This window comes from Martes martes, assembly GCF_963455335.1.
Source record: "Martes martes genome assembly, chromosome: 8".
NCBI classification, from domain to species: domain Eukaryota; kingdom Metazoa; phylum Chordata; class Mammalia; order Carnivora; family Mustelidae; genus Martes; species Martes martes.
The window spans coordinates 131,602,337-131,620,607 of record NC_137895.1 but is presented as its reverse complement, the minus strand read 5'-3'; the positions used below and the strand labels follow the sequence as shown (position 1 = coordinate 131,620,607).

The window sequence follows — 18,271 nt, the reverse complement described above, 5'->3', positions numbered from 1 at the left end:
AAGAAAGCGGTGTGCGGTTACTGTTAGGTTTGGGCTGCCTTGAGCATTGTTGTGAAGTGGCCAGCAGAACCTTCAGTGGCATACATGAAAGGGATGTAGCAGGCTACTGTGTATGTTCTTTCAGAGGAGGTTGTGGATAGAGGAGCCCAATTTCTCAGAAGAAATAGATGTTGCTCCCACCTCATTTCCTGTCTAGCCACGTAAAAAGCAGACTAAATGGAGCAAGTTAATTTAGCACAGTTTCAGATGAAGTCTCACACTATTCCTGGGATGGGATAGCATTATAGGATAGTCAAGGTGGTCTGAGATTGGCTGTGGACAGTTGCAATTGGTGTTCTTCTATACACGTTGGGAAGCATGTCAAAGTTTCCAGAAGTGTTACCTGAAATAAAAATCTTGTTTGCCTACCTAAAAACTGTTCCCACCTTTTCTGGGGATGTAGAGTCTTTATTGCATTCCAGTGTGTAACCCTAACTCATGCGCCTTGAGAAAGATACAGTATCCAGACCCCAGCAAGAAATTCTAATGGATCTAAGCCAGCCATTGTGACCCAGTTTCCTTGTCAGTTATTGAATCTGATGCAGGCATGCCACGGCATGTGAGAGGCCTTCGTGTTCTTGGAGAAAAGGCTCTTCTCTTGTTATCAGAAGCACATGGATAAGCAGTCCCCCTCCTTCTGCTCAATGCTGTTGTGGGTGAATGGGGTCCTGAGAAGGCTGCAGCCAGCTTGTGACATGGGAACTAGTCTGCAGATGAGACACATGCTGAGCATGGCAGAGAGGCAAGGTAGAAAGTTCTGAGCTGCAGGCTAGTTCTCCAGGCTCCAGCCTCCAGACTGCCACCAAGCCACCATCCATCTAAAATGTTTTAATGTAATAAGTGTATTCCCCTGCTTTCTTGTCAGTTTCCTGCTGGAGTATCCATTTGGCCTCTGCAAACCATTTTTCTGTTCTCACCTTTAAATATGGCACCCCCTCTGAACCTCTACTCCGCTTGTTTCTTGGCATTTAAAGTCCTGTCATACAAGATCGCTTGCCATTCCTGAGTGCTAAGGCCTGTTATTTCATGGCTCTGTCAGATTGTTTATGCTTTGTGTTCCCTGTGGTTTAGAAATCCTATTCGCTGTGATGCCTCTCTTGACTTCTGAGGTAGCATTTTTTTTTACCACCAGACCTATAACCTCTTTTTTTTTTTTTTTTTAAGATCTTCTTTATTTGAGAGAGGAAATGCATGCGACCAGAGGAGGAGCAGGGTGGGGGAGGGAAAGAGAGGGGAAAGAATCTTCGGCAGACTCCTTGCTGAGCTCAGAGACTGATGTTGGGCTTGATCCCATGACTCTGAGATGATGACCTGACCTAAAACCCAAAAGTTGAGTGCTTAACCGACTGAGCCACCCTGGTGCTCCCAGACCTAGAACTTCTAACATAATATCAAAATGATTTCAAAAAATTAGTTATTTGTTTATCTCTCCCCAGTAGATTGAAAACATTCTGATCAGTGGTTATTTATCTTTACATTTTCACAACCTATACAAGTTCAAGTTTGTAAAAGGTACTCAGTAAACATTTAATAAATTAATGACGTTTTTCCTCTGGTAGAGATAAAGGAGTGTGAACATCAAACCATTGGAACCCTGAGTCCACATGCGACCTACTGTTTTCAGTATAGTGTTCTTACAGAGAGTTTCTTTATTAATCAATGGATGGAAGTGTAAGTTCCAGAGTTAGTTTCCTTGCCATTGATCAAGTAATTTATTTTTGAGTCTTAGTGTAATTCTTCTGATGGTCAACAAAAACTAGAAATTCTAGAATTTTGGAAAGGATTTTTTTGTGAGTGATCATTATATTATTGGGCAGTGTTATCTGTATAGTAAGTCAGTACTGATGCCTTGTTTGTGTATTTAGGGGTTCCTGTTGCGGGACAGGGGATCAGATGTTGAGAGTTTGGACAAACTCATGAAAACCAAAAATATACCTGAAGCTCACCAAGATGCATTTAAAACCGGTTTTGCAGAGGGTTTTCTGAAAGCTCAAGCCCTAATGCAAAAAACCAATGGTAAGTTGATTAGACACCATCCATATTTGGGAATAATATCTAAAAGGAAGTCATAGTCCTACCTTTTTTTTTTTTTTTTTTTAAATTTTGTTTATTGTTTATTATTGAGAGAGATCACAAGTAGGCAGAGAGGCAGGCAGAGAGGAGGAAGCAGACTCCCTGCTGAGCAGAGAGCCCGATGTGGGGCTCGATCCCAGGACCCTGAGATCATGACCTGAGCTGAAGGCAGAGGCTTAACCCACTGAGCCACCCAGGCGCCCCCATAGTCCTACCTTTAAGTGATTACACATATTTTTTCTAACACATATGCACCTTTTCATTGGTTATATTCCATTATATTTGTAACTTAAGCTGTGTCAAAATGGAAATACCTGTTGACACTCTCCCTTTTCTCAAATGAGAACCAGAGTCAAGGACAGAAGCATGAGTGCCTTCGTGAGGTTTTTGATAATAGGGTGCTGAAAGGAAATCATGGCAATTATACAAAAGAATGTCAGGTTCCAAAATTGCATTTGATGGAATATGATTACTGTCAATAACCTAATTCTTGCTTTTCATCAAGGTGTCATTTGTCATTGTTGTTATCTGATTTAAGTTTTTTTTTTCTTTTCTTTTCCTCCTCCAGATTCTCTGAGACGAACTCGTCTGATTCTCTTCTTTCTGCTGCTGTTTGGCATTTATGGACTCTTAAAAAATCCATGTTTTTCTGGTAAAGGCTCTTTTTATTTATCTGACTTTTATTTTTAATCTTTTAAATACTTGATTATTTTTCATAGTCTGCCTTAGAGAGGAGAGAAGAAGCATTTCCTGTTTTGTTTTTTAAAGATTTTATTTATTTGACACAGAGAGAGAAAGATCATAAGTAGGCAGAGAGGCAGGCAGAGAGAGCGGGGAAAGCAGGCTCCCTGCTAAGCAGAGAGCCTGATGTGGGGCTCGATCCCAGGACCCTGAGACCATGACTTGAGCCAAAGGCAAAGGCTTAATCCACTGAGCCACATGGGTGCCCCAGCATTTACTGTTCTGGTGTCTAGGCCTTTCTTTCCTAAGTCAACAGTTCACAGATTGGGTCAATTTGAGGTGTTTTTTTGCATTGAAGTAGAAAAGTTTTAATCTGTTATGGTTACATGCCAACTGCATTATCAGGGCTCATTATATTTACATTGCTTTGTGGGTTACAAGAAAAGTTCCTTCAGACACTGTACGAATTTCAAGTTTTATTTTGAGAAAATAATTAATATTTTGTTAATGTTCCAAGGATTATGTTATAGCAAAAATGTTAGCTTAGCTTCTGGTAATGGTTGGTTTTCCAGACTTCTAGAAAGTTACACCTGTCCAGTTATAAAATTTGAAAACATGTAGAATAATTTTATAATAACAATACAAAGTGAAATAGTCCCCTATTTCAAAGACACACTAATAAATTTATGAAAAATGTATATATAATACATAAGTGTATAAAAATCTGGGGCTCCTGGGTGGCTCAGTTGGTTAAGCATCTGCCTTCAGTTCAGGTCATGATCTCAGGGTCCTGGGATCGAGGCGCCTGCACCTTCCCCCACTTGTGTGCTTTCTCTCACCCCCTCTCAAATAAATAAAATCTTAAAAAAAATTTATATATATATATATATAAATTTAGTATACAATTAAGAATTGCCTCAAGCGATTCTCATAGTTCTCCGTTTGCCAGTCTAAAATGAAGTAATAACGCCCATCCTAAGTAGTTCCTGTTGCTTTCTCAGCTATTCAGTTTTTACCTTGTGTTTTCTATGTTCTTTAGGATTGTTTACCTTGAGAGAAAAACGGATAACAATTAAAGAATTACAGTTGGTCAGGGGCGCCTGGGTGGCTCAGTGGGTTAAGCCTCTGCCTTCCGCCCAGGTCATGATCTCAGGGTCCTGGGATCGCTCCGCATCGGGCTCTCTGCTCAGCGGGGAGCCTGCTTCCCCCTCTCTCTCTCTGCCTGCCTCTCTGCCTGCTTGTCATCTCTCTCTCTCAAATAAATAAATAAAATTAGAAAAAAAAAAAGAATAACAGTTGGTTTGGATCAGGACCTCATCCCAGAACTTGCATGTTACCCCAGATATTTTAAGGTTTTTGTATCATCAAACCTTAGATGAGATTTTAACATACATCCAGGAATATCCTTTTCTTTTTTTTTCTTAAGATGTTATTTATTTGACAAAGAGTGATTGCAAACATGGGGAGCAGCAGGCCCAGGGAGAAGCAGGCTCCCCGTTGAGCAGGGAGCCGGATGTGGGGCTCAGTTTCAGGACCCTGAGATCATGACCTGAGAGGAAGGTAGATGCTTAACTGACTGAGCCATCCAGGTACCCCCAGAATATTCTTTTTATAGTCAGAGTCACCTTCTTTTGTCTCCTCATTTTCAAAACACAACCAGTGTAGGGACACCATATGATTGATACTGGAGGGGTGGGGTTAGTTCTGGCTATTATTTTATGTTTCTTAATTTCTTATATTAAACAAAAATATGTATCAAAATATGAAGTGCATTGCCTTATAATTTCTTATAAGGTTCAAGTGGTTTGGCTATAAATTTAATTTGCATAATTTATAAAGTCCCTCTGTATAAATCCTTAAATAAACAATGTAGTGGGCTAAAACTGTTAGTATCCAATGTAGAATTACTACACTACATTTACTCTTCCAACTTATGTATTCTTGGTATGTTAAGTGTTTTCAACAAAACTCTAGTTTTGCTTACTGATTTTTTTTTTTTTGCATCTAAATTTCTGTCTTAAAGACAATATTTTTGTCTTCTTCTGAGGAAATTAGAAATTGCTCTAATTACTCACTTACTTCTGTTCAGTAGGGAAGTTTAACCAAAGGGGAGAGGTTTTAAGAAACTTTTGTGATAGTTCCCTGTAGTTGATCTGAAGTATTTTACTGTCTTTCAAGCTTTCACTGTCATTCTTAATGATGTCATTACTGATATATATCATCTGAGGGCAAGTAATAACAGCTGCTAGAGGAGGAGGCTGCGTGAAAAGTGAAATAATCTCTTTTAAGGTTTACCCTTTTAAAAAAAAAATGTTAGTGCCAGTTTTTATGCTAATTTTAAGGCAATGAATTTTGTGGTGTGCATCCCTGACCAGTTGTATCAGGATAATTTAGGGTGATTGTTAAAAATGCAAACTGTCCTGGGCCTTTTTCTAAAACTATAAACCAGAAATTCTGGGCCATGGCCTGGGAACTTGCATTTATACATTTCTCAAGTGATTTTTATGCAGAGTTGAGTTTGAGAATGATTGGTTTAAATTTCTCTTAGATATGATAGGGGAAGAGGGAAATAATTTTTCATTTTAAAATATTTATTTATTTGACAGAGAGAGAGATCAGAAGTAGGCAGAGAGGCAGGCAGAGTGGGAGGGGGAAGCAGGCTCCCTTTCTGAGCAGAGAGTCTGATTCTGGACTCCATCCCAGGACCCTGAGATCATGACCTGAGCCGAAGGCAGGGGCTTAACCCACTGAGCCACCCAGGTGCCCCAATTTTTTATTTTAACTGGAAGGTGTAAAAATGTTATTTTAGGGGCACCTGGGTGGCTCAGTCGTTAAGCGTCTGCCTTCAGCTCAGGTCATGATCCCAGAGTCCTGGGATGGAGCCCGCATCAGACGCCCTGCTTGGCGGAAGCCTGTTCCTCTTCTCCCACTCCCCCTACTTGTGTTCTCTCTTTCGCTGTGTCTCTCTCTGTCAAATAAATAAAATCTTAAAAAAAATGTCATTTTAATGTGAGTCATTTATTCCTTGAACATGGTCTAGGAATCTGGAAGATGTAGTTTCTTTACCTCACTATGAATTAATGTATGTAAACTTAAATATAATTTTCTGTACTTTCTTACATCTGAATAATAGGGTGGTTGAAATCTTATGAAACTATCAAATATATAAACAATTATTTTTTTTTCTCTTTAGTCCGCTTCCGGACAACAACAGGGCTTGACTCTGCAGTAGATCCCGTCCAGATGAAAAATGTCGTCTTTGAACTTGTTAAAGGAGTAAGTTAAAAAGTTTACCCTGCACTCTTCAAATATTATCTAATTATATAAGGCCAATATTTGATTTTAAAGGTATAGAATAGAAAATATATACATTGGTCTCTACCTCCAGTTCGAGGCACTAAAACTCTTGTAATTCCCTAAATGACAAGAGTACTAAGTGCATCTTTGCTTCTGCAGTTTGGTCTTTGCAGCTTATGTGTGACACAGGGCTTCTAAATCCCTAGGAATTTCCTGGGCGATGGCACGGTCATTGTATGAGGCCACTCTGGTGGGCTCCTGGGTGGGGCTGGACACTAGATAAAACGAAGCCATGATTAGAACCTTGGAAGTTTTAGCTTCACTGCGTATTCTCCAACCCTCTTTTAGGTATTGGGACAGAAGAAATAAATCTCTGCTGTCCTTTCTAACAGAAACTAAACCATGATATTGCATATAAGGAAATAATAGAGTATGTTCAAATGTGATGAAATCTTATGGGAAAAATATGGAGCCGCGTGAAGAAGATTGGGAGTTTTGAGAGAAAGATCACAGTTTTAAATGGGGATGTTCAGTTTCTGATTGACTGAGAAGGTGACATTTGAGTGAAGATTTGAAGATGATGGAGTAAAATGCATGTGTTTTTTTTTTAAGATTTTATTTTTAAGTAATCTCTACACCCAACATGGGGCTTAAACTTGCAACCCTCTACACCCAACATGGGGCTCAGACTTGTAACCCTGAAATCACATGCTCTACTCACTGGCCAGCCAGGTGTGCCTAAACCATGTATGTATTTGAGCAGAGGACACTTCTAGCCAGAGGAAGAGAGAGAGCAAAGATGCTGAGAATTAATGTGCCTGACTTGTTTGCTGACCAATCAAAAGGCCACTTTAATATGGAGCAGAATGAGGGCTCTTACTCTTTCCACACTCTCTTCCTTATCTATGCATAAATATTTTTCACAGCCTCGACTATTAGGGAATAAATTATCAGGAGTCACTATGATAATTTTATACCAAGTAGTCCTTCCCTTCCCTTGGCAATTTTTTTAAGATTTTATTTCTTTATTTGACAGAGAGAGATAGCACAAGTAGGTAGAGAGGCAGACAGAGAGAGGAGGAAGCAGGCTCCCCACTGAGCAGGGAGCCCGATGCGGGGCTCGATCCCAGGACCCTGAGATCATGACCTGAGCCGAAGGCAGAGGCTTTAACCCACTGAGCCACCTAGGCACCCCTAAAAATATAATTTGTTAAAAAATATTTTATTTATTTATTTGTCAGAGAGAGAGAGAGCAAGCAAGTGAGCTCAAGCGGGGGGGAGAAGCAGGCTCCCTGCTGAGCAGGGAACCCAATGCGGAACTCGACCCCAGGACCCTGGGATCATGACCCAGGGTGTTCGAGAACTGGTCTCCAGCACAGCGCTGGCTGGTTATCACTTAGCAAAGCCCTAAAGTCCATGTATTTCTTTAGAGAGTCTAAATTTTATACTTTGCTTGTCCTGGGTCTCCAGAGAACTTTGTGTTTGGACCCAATAATTCCTTTAGGCTGAACCATATCAGAAACCCCTTTCCATGTGACGAGAGGCCCCTAACCTGTGAAGCAGGGACTCTATCCCACAAAAGAAGCAGAAAACATCGCATGCGCTCTGCCTTGGCAGCTCAGGTGTAGCGACATGACCCAGGCTCCGCCAATGAGAGGGACACACTGCGGTGACGTGATGGGGAGACTCCGTGGGATCCATCTGACAGGTGGAAACAGCCGCATTCAGGGTCCAGATCTGACAAGTCTTTGCAATGAGCTCAGTCATCTCTGCGGCCCCCGGAGCACCTCCCACCATTGTCTGCCCTGACCATCCTTCCTGGAAGTTATCCTTCCCCCCTTTGTCTGTAGGTCCACTACATGTTTGTATCCTGAAATAATACCTTGTCTTGTTTTGCAGGGTGTGGACCTTCGTCCAGACGGACTCATACCGCACGCGCTGTTCTGTCTTGTGGACGCTGGACGCTGTTACAGAGATTTGCCCGTATTGTCGCCTGTGGGCGCAGTGCGTTGATTTTTCCCCCAGGGTCTTATCCCACTGCATGAGCACATCCCGGTGTGTTTACCTATTCCGCTGCGGAGGGATAGCTGGGATGTGGCTAGACCTTTGCTGGTTGGTATCTCTTGTTCTATGTGGCTAAGGGAAAAAGAAAATCCTCACCTCTGGCAGAGGCTGGGAGAAATACAGGGTACATCTAAATATTGCTTGGCTTGGTTTGGTATAGGGCATAAAGAGGTTAAAAACATTGTTTCTGTCACCTTATATCTCAAAACTTTGATATCATTGTGACCAAGAAAACCAAAGCGAAGCCTAGTGAAGTGAGTGGAATTATCTGGAATTCTAACGGTTTCAAAGACATGACGACGTGGCAGCGAAGCAGAGGACGGAGCAACAAGCAGTGCCTTCAGTCACGGACATCCGAACTGTGAACTTGGAAGAACCAGCAAGGCCCACACAATTATTTACATCCATAAAACTTGAAGACATACCGGAGTGTGAAGAAGTCTAGGAAATTTCTCAGGGCAAGCAGCCTACCGATCAAGGAATATTTGTTAGGTGTCTACTTTGCGCAAGACATTCCATTAGGTATTGTAGGAAGTACACAGATGTTTACAAGATGGAGGAAAAGATGCCCTAGACCTTAAAGAGCTTATCCATTGACTATCAGTAGATACAGGGACATGTACGCTAAGGGTCAAGGGAATGGCTGTAAGGTTTCTGCTTTACTCCTGGGTTACAAGCTCTGTGAAAGCAGGGACTGAAGCAGTTTTCTTTCTTTCTTTTTCTTTTCACCCTCCCTTCCTCCCTCCCTTCCTTCGCTTTATGTATTAACTTGAGAAAGAGCACAAGCAGGGGGAGAGTGGCAGAGGGAGAGGGAGAAGCAGACTTCCCGCTGAGCAGGGAGCCCGACGCGGGACTGGATCCCAGGACCCCGAGATCATGACCTGAGTGGAAGGCAGATGCTTAACTGACTGAGCCCCCCGGGCACCTCAGCAATCTCTCCATTGTGTCTCCACAGTTTTGGATGAATGTGTGAATGAAGAATCTGGAATCATCAGGAAAGACTGTGGAGAAGAAACGTCTTTTTATTTATTTACTTAATTTAAATTCAATTAATTAACATATAGTGTTTTATTAGTTTCTGGGGCAGAGGTCAGTGATTCATCGGTTGCATATAACTCCCAGTGCTCACTTCATCACATGCCGTCCTTAATGCCCATCCCCCAGTTACCCCGCCCCCCCCACCTCCCCTCCAGCAACCCTCAGTTTGTTCCCTGGAGTTAAGAGTCTCATGGTTTGTGTCCCTCTCTGATTTCATCTTATTTTATTTTTCTCTCCCTTCTCCTATGATCATCTGTTTTGTTTCTTAATTTCCACATGAGTGAACTCATGTGATAATTGTCTTTCTCTAGTTGACTTATTTCGCTCAGCCTAATACCCTCTAGTTCCATCTCTGTTGTTGCAAATGGTAAGATTTCATCGTTTTTGATGGCCGAATGCTATTCCGTTGTGTATATCACATCTTCTTTATCCATTCATCTGTCCATGGACATCTGGACTCTTCCCATAGTTTGGCTATTGTGGACACTGCTGCTATAAACATTGGGGTACACGTGCCCCTTCAGATCACTACGTTTGTATCCTTTGGATAAATACCCAGTAGTGCAATTGCTGGGTTGTAGGGTAGCTCTATTTTTAGCTTTTTGAGGAACCTCCGTACTGTAGTGGCTGCCCCAGCTTGCATTCCCATTACATCGCAGCGTAAGAGGTTCCCTTTCCCGAGAAGAGGGTCTCGGTGTGAATGCCAAAGGGAGTTAGCACTGACTCTGAACAGTAGGAAAGAGGATACGGAATAGGTCAAGGGGCTGGGCCTTGGCCTTGGGGATTGGAGAGAGGAAGAAGCCAGGTTGTAGCCGAGAGCTCTTCAGGGCATGAAGTGGGGACAGTGTCTGGAAGGACGGGGTCGGGCTCCAAAGTCAAGCTCTTGAAAGCCAAGTGAAGGATTTTAGTTTTATTCCACACTTCGTGAGAACAACTGCATTGCAGTGCACTGAACAGGGGAGGAAAGCGGTGTTACGGGAAGATTTGTTTTAGAGGGATGCAGAAAAGACTGTGTCAGATGGGATCCAGAGAGGACTGGGATCCCTCTCTCTACTTGGTCGGGGCTTATTTGCACAGTAGCAGTTGGAAGATGCCCAGGGCTGGTAAGAAGGGACAAGCCCTGATGCACAAGCGCTTTTCAAAGTAGCATCATATATTCTACTGTTCTTTTGGCCAAAGCAAGTCACCTGTTCAGGCCCAGATTCAAGGAGGTGGAAAATAAACCCTTCTTGATGGAAGGAGGGGCAATGCCACAAGGCAGACAGGAGAATGTATAGGAAGGGGTGAGCTTCTGGCTGTTTTTGAAGCCTCCCACCCTGGGCTAGGGGCTGAAGAAAACAGAAAGCACTAGATGCTTGGGGGTTGGGCTAGAAAGAGCAGAAATGCATCTACTTCCCGGAACACATCTAAATGCCGTAGTCTTAAAATCTGATCTGCTTACTCTAATTAACCCAGAAATTATGCAGATCATTTCAGACAAGTGTTTAACCCAGCTCTCAGAATCCGGGTGTCTAGAAAAACAGACTCAGAAACTTTGTCTTTCCGTAGTTCTTTCCGTCTCTGAGACATTTTAAGAATAAAAGTGAACATTGCATTTAAGCAGTTGGAAGCATGCCTGGTTTCTTATCAGCCTGTGGCAGCAGGGGCACTCCCTCAGAGCAAACCTGTTCTGGTCCTCCCACTACCCACAATTTACAGCCTACTGCATCACAGGCACGGTGTATGGGGTTGACACGCTTTTTGGAGACCTTAAAAACATTGTTTTTTTTTTTTTTTTTTTTTTGAGTCATGAGCAAACTTTTAACTCAAAATTGCAAGAGATACTGAAAAATCTAGATGCAGATACATCATTAAAATAATTTGAAAGCAATTTCTAGATCTTCTCACTTCCTTTGAGTTCTCAATTAGAGATGCCCCCCAAAATCGCACAGCCAGCAGCATTTAAGTGACCTCTTTATAGTGAAATAAATCCCGAAGTAAAATGATAAATACTCCTTCTGACTCAGTTTCGCGGCGAAAACAGAAAAAAGAACACTGAGGTAAAGTGGGGATGAATGACCGTGTTTGGTCTGCTAACAGGTCCCCAATATGAGCATCTGCCCAGGGCCTCCCGGGGGCGGGGACTCCACCGGCTCGGCAAGGGCCTCGCACTCAGGGCTGTCCACGCTTTCCAGGCGGGAGACGCCGTCATCGGAGCCAAGGGAGCCAGGTTTCCGGGGGTCCTTCCTGGCCTTTGACCTGCTGTGGCGGAGCGCCAGTTCCGCGGGAGACCTGCTGGCCTGCAGGCCGCGCCGGGCCACGAAGATCCCCTCCTGCCGGGAGCAACTGCACCGAGGCTGTGGCCGGCCGCCCCGTTATCCTTCAATGAGGAAGAACCCGCTCCCGCCGCCCCACCAGGATCGCGTCCCCGACCGGCTCAGGCCTCCACTTCCTCGGGGCGTGGCCCCACCGCCCCTCACCAGTAGGCCACGCCCCTCGGCGGCTGAGGAGCGCGCCTTTCTCTGACGTCAGGTCCCGCCCCGGCCCCGCCCCGCGCCCGCCCTCCGCAGCTTGAGCGGCTTCGCCTGAGGCGGCCGTTGGGGAGGCGGCTGAGGCGGCTGAGGCGGCGGCGGTGACGGTGACGGGGGCTGCGGTGGCCGACCCTGCGGACGGCGGTCGGCTGTCTGTCTGCTTCCGTCCCGGAGCGGCGGGCGATGGTGTGGCGGAGCGCGCGGACGCGGGCGGCGCGGCGGCGGGCATGAGGGAGGATGGAAGGGCAGGACGAGGTGTCGGTGCGGGAGCAGCACTTCCACAGCCAAGTGCGGGATCCACGGTGAGCCGGCCCGCGCCCCGCCCCCCGCGTCCCCGCGTCCCCGCGCCCCCGCGTCCCCCGCGCCCGCCGCGGCCGAACTGCCAGCCGCCCCCAGTGCCCGGCGCCTCCGCCCTCCTCGCGCCCCGCGCCCCCGGCCCCGCCGCCTCCATCTCCCGGGCCCGGCCACGCCCCCCGCCTCCTCCCCCCTCCGCCCCGCGCCCCCCGCCTTCAGTGCCCAGTGTGCCCCGACCCCCCGCCCCGCGCCCCCCGCCCTCCGCGCCCGGCGCCCCCCCCCCGCCCCGCGCCCCCCGCCCTCTGCGCCCGGTGCCGCCCCGCGATCCCCGCCCCCCGCCTTCCGTGCCCGGTGTCCCCTGCCCCCCTGGCCCGCGCCCGGTGCCCCCCCCCTACCCCGCGTCCCCACGCTCCCCTTCCCCCGCCCCGCGCTCCCTCGCGGAAGCTCAGGTGGGCGCAGTACCCGCGCCGGCCGCTGGGCGCTCTTCTCGTCGCGGGGGGCGGATGCCGGCCCGGCGGACCCGCGAGCGTGCGGTGCCCAGTGGCGGGTCCGGGAGCCGAGCGTGCGCAGCCCGCCCTCCGGCCCCGCTGGCGTTGGCTCAGGACCCTGCGGGTTCGGGGGCGCCCGGCGATGTGGGCCGCGCCCGCCGTGCTCGGGGGCCGCTCCCGGGAGCCGTCGCGCGGGGGGTGCCTGTTCCGACCAGCGCTCGGCCTCGGGCACCGGTGTGTGCGCCTTCCGTCCCGCAGCGCAGCGCGGTGTGCGCGTGTCTGTGTCCCCGTGGCCGCGCGGGGACCGTGTTACGTGCGTGCGTGCGTGTGTGTGCGGGTGTACTCGTCCCCTCTTCGGACCGACGGCTCCCGCGTTGGGCCCCGCGTTCAGCCGCAGCGCCGGGAGCCGGGGAAGAAGTTCTGCTGCGGAATCGCCGCCCTCGTGTGGCTCTCGGTCTCGGGGACTGAGAACCGCCTTGCCAGGCCCTGGCTTGGAGCGAAGCGCGTTCCGCGAGCGACGGCCGTGCGACGGCGGCGCGGGGGCCCGGGCTTGGGGCCTGGGGCGCCCGTGTGCGCCCCTCGCGGGCCGGTGACGGGTTCCGAGCGCTCTGCCCCGGGCGCCGCCGCGGCTGGGTGCACCCTTTAGCCGGCTCAGCGCGTGCCGTGCTCTGTTCTGGATTTCAGCCGCTGCAGGAAGCGCGTCCTCATACTTTTATTTTCTTACTTTGTTTTGCACAAAAAATTGTATATGCGCTTCCCTGATGATGAACGAATTTGGGTACCTTTTCCTATATGTATGGTCATTTGGAACGCTTTCGTGAAGCGTCTTCAAATCTTTCCCCATTTCAGATTAGTCCTGTAATCTCTTAAATACTGATTTGCAAGTTTTCTTTATGCTTTCCGAATATGGTAATTGCGTCAGGTATATGTATTGCAGGTTTTTTTTTTTTTCCATTTTGTGGATGCTTTAACACTCAACGACGTATCTTCTGATGAGAAATCCTTAGTTTTCAGAGTTACTTTAACAGAAATTGTTTCACGGTCAGTCCTGGCTCTGTCCTGTTTAAGAACTCTTTGCCCGCTCCAAAATTGGGAGGACATTCTCTGTTTTCTCTAAATGCTTTACTGATTTGCTCTTCTCATTTCGATCTGCAGTTCATCTGGAATTTGTTTTTCGTGTATGTTTTGAGGTAGGAATCTTTATTTTTTCCCCCCACCTGGATGTCCAGTCCCTTTAGCACCATTTACGACCTTTGTCATGACTTAGGTAACTATAATTGTGGGGGTTAATTTTGTAATCCACGCTGTTCCATTGATCTGTTTGCTTTTTGCCTTACTTTTTAATTAATTACGGAGTCTGTCATTTGGATTGAGAAGGGGACTTGCGTTGTAGTAGCCACGAGCTTTATTACCTTTGCTACTCTGGAAACAGCCTAGTTTTGGTGCTCATTTCAAAGTGCCTTAGTTCTGCCACTTGTCACCCCAGCTTTCTCCGAACCAGCACCTCTGGGTGGTGAATGCATCCTCTGCAGAAGCTGTACAGATGCGAACAAGCCCACTGGGTTTCCGGTCTTTGGCATTTTTTTCTCAGATTATTCAGAGGGAATATAAATACTTGAGTTTTCTCTAAGACGTGCTGCCAATACTTTTATTTAGCGATTTTTTGGTTTTGCCCTGTAATGCTGTAAGTTTTACGCTTTTTTCTGATACAATATTCATAGCATGTGATTAACATTTTTAAGTGTACAATTCATTGGCTTTAAGTGCATTCACATCTTGTGCAACCATCCCCACTGCCCATCTCTAGAACTTTGCTGTCCTTCCAAACTGAAACGGCCCTCATGAGTCATTGACTTACCATTCCTTTCTCCGTCCAGCTCTTGGCAACCACCGTTGCACTTTTGTCTCTGTGCATCTGGCTCATGCAGGTATCTCATGTAAGTGGAGTCACACAGTATTTTTCCTTTCGTGTCTGGCTTATTGCATAAGGCTTTCAAGTTGCATGCATCTTGTAGCACGTGTCAGAATTTTTTTCCTTTTTAACGTTAGATGACATTCACTCGTATTGACATAGGACGTTTTGTTTATCCATTCATTCATCACTGGACATTTGGGTTGTTTCCTGGCCTTTGTAAATAGTGCTGCTATGAACATGGGTGTACAAATACCTCTTCAAGACCTTGCTTTCAGTTCTTTTAGATATATGCATACCCAGAGGTGGAATTGGTGGGACCACATAAAAAAATGCTATGTTTAATGTTTTGGGGAGCTGCCATGCTGTTTTCTGTAGTGGCTGTGCTTTTTCACAGCCCCACCAGCGGTGCTCCAGGATTCCAGTTTCTCCACCAACACGTGTTGTTTTCTGTTGTTTTAAAATACAATAGTTATTCTAATGGGTGTGCAGAGGTATCTTATTGTGGCTTTTATTTGCATCTCCCTGATGATTAGTGCTGTTGAGCACTATTTTATGTGCTTCCTGGCCATTTACATTTGTATATCTTCTTTGGAGAAATATCTGTTGAGTCCTTTGCCTGTTTTGAATTGGGTGGTTTTGTTGTTGACTTTCAGGAGTTCTCTATATATTCTGGATATTAATCCCTTATTAAATGTCAGATTTGCAAATATTTTCTCCCATTCTGTGTGTTGCCTTTTTACTCTATTGATAATGTTCTTTGATGTACAAAAGTTGTTAATTTTGATGAAGTTCATTTTATGCATTTTTTTCTTATTTTGCCTGTGCTTTTAGTGTTATATTCAAGAGATCATCACCATGGGGCACCTGGGTGGCTCAGTCGGTTAAGTGACTGCCTTTGGCTTGAGTCATGATCCCAGAGTTCTGGGATCGAGGCCCGCATCAGGCTCCCTGCTCGGCGGGGAGTCTGCTTCTCCCTCTCCCTCTGCCTGCTGCTCTGCCTACTTGTACTCTCCATCTGGCAAATAAATTAAAAAAAAAAAAAAAAAAGATCATCACCAAATTCAGTTTCATGAAGATGTCTTGCTATGTTTTCTTAGAGCGTTAGAGTTTTAACTCTTACATTTTGGGTCTTTGATCCATTTTGGGTTAATTTTTGTGTATTCTGTGGTGTTTAACTTATAAATACTCATGTAATAATTCTGTTTTGTCTTAAGTATTATGAATATTTATGAATTCTCTGGTCAATTATTTCAGTGATTATGTAGCTAAAATCTGTTAACCAGGTGGTAATGATCTTTTTTCTTTCCTTCTTTTGCTGGTCGCTTTTTCCTTTTTCTTTTGAACTTCAGATTCACAGAATTGGATTAATTATAATCCTGGGTTCATACACAAATTTTTCATTGTTTCATGTGTGATCTGCTTTTGATTAACCTGTTTTTAAATAGTATGCACCCACGAACTATTACCCAGAATACCAAAACATTGACTCTAGCTTATTAAATACCCAGCAGGAGAAGTGAAATGTGGACTGTAATTTATATGTCCTTGTTCATTATCCCTGCCATAGCTGCGCAGGACCGCTTGTCTTTTGGTCCGTCTATTCTTTTTTTTTTTTTTTTTAAAGTAGGCTCCACACCTAGCGGGCTTGAGCTCAGAACCCTGAGATCAAAGCCGGAGTTGAGATCAAGAGCTGGTTGCTTAACTGACTGAGCCACCCAGGCACCCCTGTACTCTATTCTTTGAGTGCATTTACTTAGATGGTATCTTCCAAGTGGTTTTCTTATGTTGATACTACTTTCACTGATACAGCTATTACTCTAAAATGGTCACAGATCAATACATAACAGTACCCCCCAAAATCCTGGTAATACCTTCACTAAATTAATAATAAATCACATTTATTGAGTGCTCACCAGGTATCTCATTTGAGTCCCATAACAAGCACATGAAGTAGGTATTTTGCAGCATGTAGCCAAGGTGGCATAGTCAGCATGTGGTGGAACGAGAGTTTGAATCCGGGCAGGCTGATTTCACAGCCTGTACTATATTTATAGTCCTATAAAATTTAAACCTCCACTGTAACAGGGTTATGTGGGATCCAGCTAGGTTGGTTACATAAAATGCTTGTTGTAAGGCTAATGAAAGGACCAGGGAGAACCTATGAAACTAGCTGGCCAGGAATGTTGGGGTCTAGCTGCACAATTTAAATTCTTCCTTATTCTGGCTGTAGCATTGTTGGGAACAGTTCTGGGGTTCACTGGAACTTTTACAACAGTGGAGATTTTAGGATCCCTAATCTACATGGCTTCCTTTGGGCCAAATAGAGTGGGGATATAATGGAGATGCCAGGAATCATCCTCTCTACTTCTTCCGTAGGTGAGTTTACCTGCCTTTTTGTACCAGGGTCTTGCCTTCATCTCCATGGCTCTCTCCATGTGCTGCAGATAAAAACTTTAGCCCTTCCCTCTTGAGAATAGAGGTTGGGCAGAAGATGGGAGCCAATGATCAATCTTGTATCTAATTTTGAAATGCAGTGTCTGGAGGTCTGTAGTCTTTTCTGAGCTTTGTCACTGTTTTCCAGCCAAAGACCATAGGAATATACTTGTAGTTGGCCAAGTTAGGTTGATTGCATGTTGCAGTAAGGGAAAATGCGTACCACCGGGAACTGTGGGGTGTTTCAATAAGAAGACATTTGAAAGGAGCTTTTAAAAATAGGATTTGGGCTTGTGTTGGGTGATTTGGAAAGAATTTAAGGAGATGGGGCTGTGATCTGTATTGGATGCTGTTAGGAAGCAGAGATAATTCTATGATTGAGTATCTTAATCTGATATAGAAGGAAAGAAAATTGGGTGGGGTGAAGTTGCAACTAATTGGAAATGAAGCAAGTCATTCATATAAGCCATGGTGGGGAGATATTTGGTCATTTTTTTAAAAAAAGATTTTATTTATTTATTTGCACCCCTGAAGCGCTCCTGAAGCTGTTTATTTTCAAGAGGAGAATCATCAAGACCTAGCTGTGAGGGGCGCCTGGGTGGCTCAGTGGGTTGAGCCTCTGCCTTCGGCTTGGGTCGTGGTCTCGGGGTCCTGGGATCGAGCCCCGCGTCGGGCTCTCTGCACGGTGGGGAGCCTGTTTCCTCCCTCTCTCTCTGCCTGCCTCTCTGCCTACTTGTGGTCTCTGTCTGTCAAATAAATAAATAAAATCTTAAGGAAAAAAAAAAAAAAAGACCTAGCTGTGAGTGCCTCACTCTGTTTGTAGTGACAGCAAAGCCTAGCTTGGTAGCAGCAAGCCAGCTTCCAGATGTCAGGGGCTGCTTTTCTCTTTCTCAGTGTGGTCCATAAAGTCTTGTACGGTATAGTATGGTATAGAATGGTGTAGTAGAGGCAAATCCAATAGCTGACATATATTGATTTTATAACATAGGTGAGCAAAAAGGAATGGGATAGCGGTATAGAGGATGGTTTGTATTTGATTTTGCCTAACTGGGTTAAATGAACTTCCCCTGGTAGGTGGTACAGTAGCCCACAAAGATGTTCACGTGGTACTCTCTGGAACCCTGTATGTCATACATGGCAGAAGGGACTTTGCAGATGTGATTAAGTTAAGGGAGAGATTGTCCTAGATTATCTGGGTGAGTGCAGTGTAATCACAAGCATCCCTATAAGAGGGAGGTGGGAGAGTCAGAGTCAGAGAAAGAGATGTGACAACGAGCAGGGGGTAGTGTGAAGCACCTTGAAGATAAGGAAAGTGAATAGCCTCCAGAAGCTGGAAAATTCAAGGGAACGGATTCTCCCTAGAGTCCATAGAAGGAATTAGTCTTGCTGACATCTTGGTTTTAGCCCAGTGATACCCATGTTAGGTCTGTGACCTTTAG

The 18,271-nt window shown here is 45.5% G+C and overlaps 2 protein-coding genes across 2 annotated transcripts in view; both read left to right on the top strand.

Moving 5' to 3' along the window:
* Positions 1 to 10,783, top strand: part of LOC308347274 (ankyrin repeat domain-containing protein 26-like) — a 144,182-nt gene extending 133,399 nt beyond the window's left edge. Inside the window, exons 22-25 of the mRNA XM_080810517.1 lie at positions 1,905 to 2,055; positions 2,681 to 2,764; positions 5,987 to 6,069; positions 7,990 to 10,783. Coding sequence (XP_080666643.1) covers positions 1,905 to 2,055; positions 2,681 to 2,764; positions 5,987 to 6,069; positions 7,990 to 8,103 — 432 coding nt within the window. The 3' untranslated portion in view covers positions 8,104 to 10,783. The remainder of the gene's footprint in view (positions 1 to 1,904; positions 2,056 to 2,680; positions 2,765 to 5,986; positions 6,070 to 7,989) is intronic.
* A 947-nt stretch (positions 10,784 to 11,730) lies between these two features.
* Positions 11,731 to 18,271, top strand: part of LOC308347273 (ankyrin repeat domain-containing protein 26-like) — a 141,011-nt gene continuing 134,470 nt past the window's right edge. Inside the window, exon 1 of the mRNA XM_080810516.1 lies at positions 11,731 to 12,004. Within this exon, the coding sequence (XP_080666642.1) occupies positions 11,930 to 12,004 (75 nt within the window). The 5' untranslated portion in view covers positions 11,731 to 11,929. The remainder of the gene's footprint in view (positions 12,005 to 18,271) is intronic.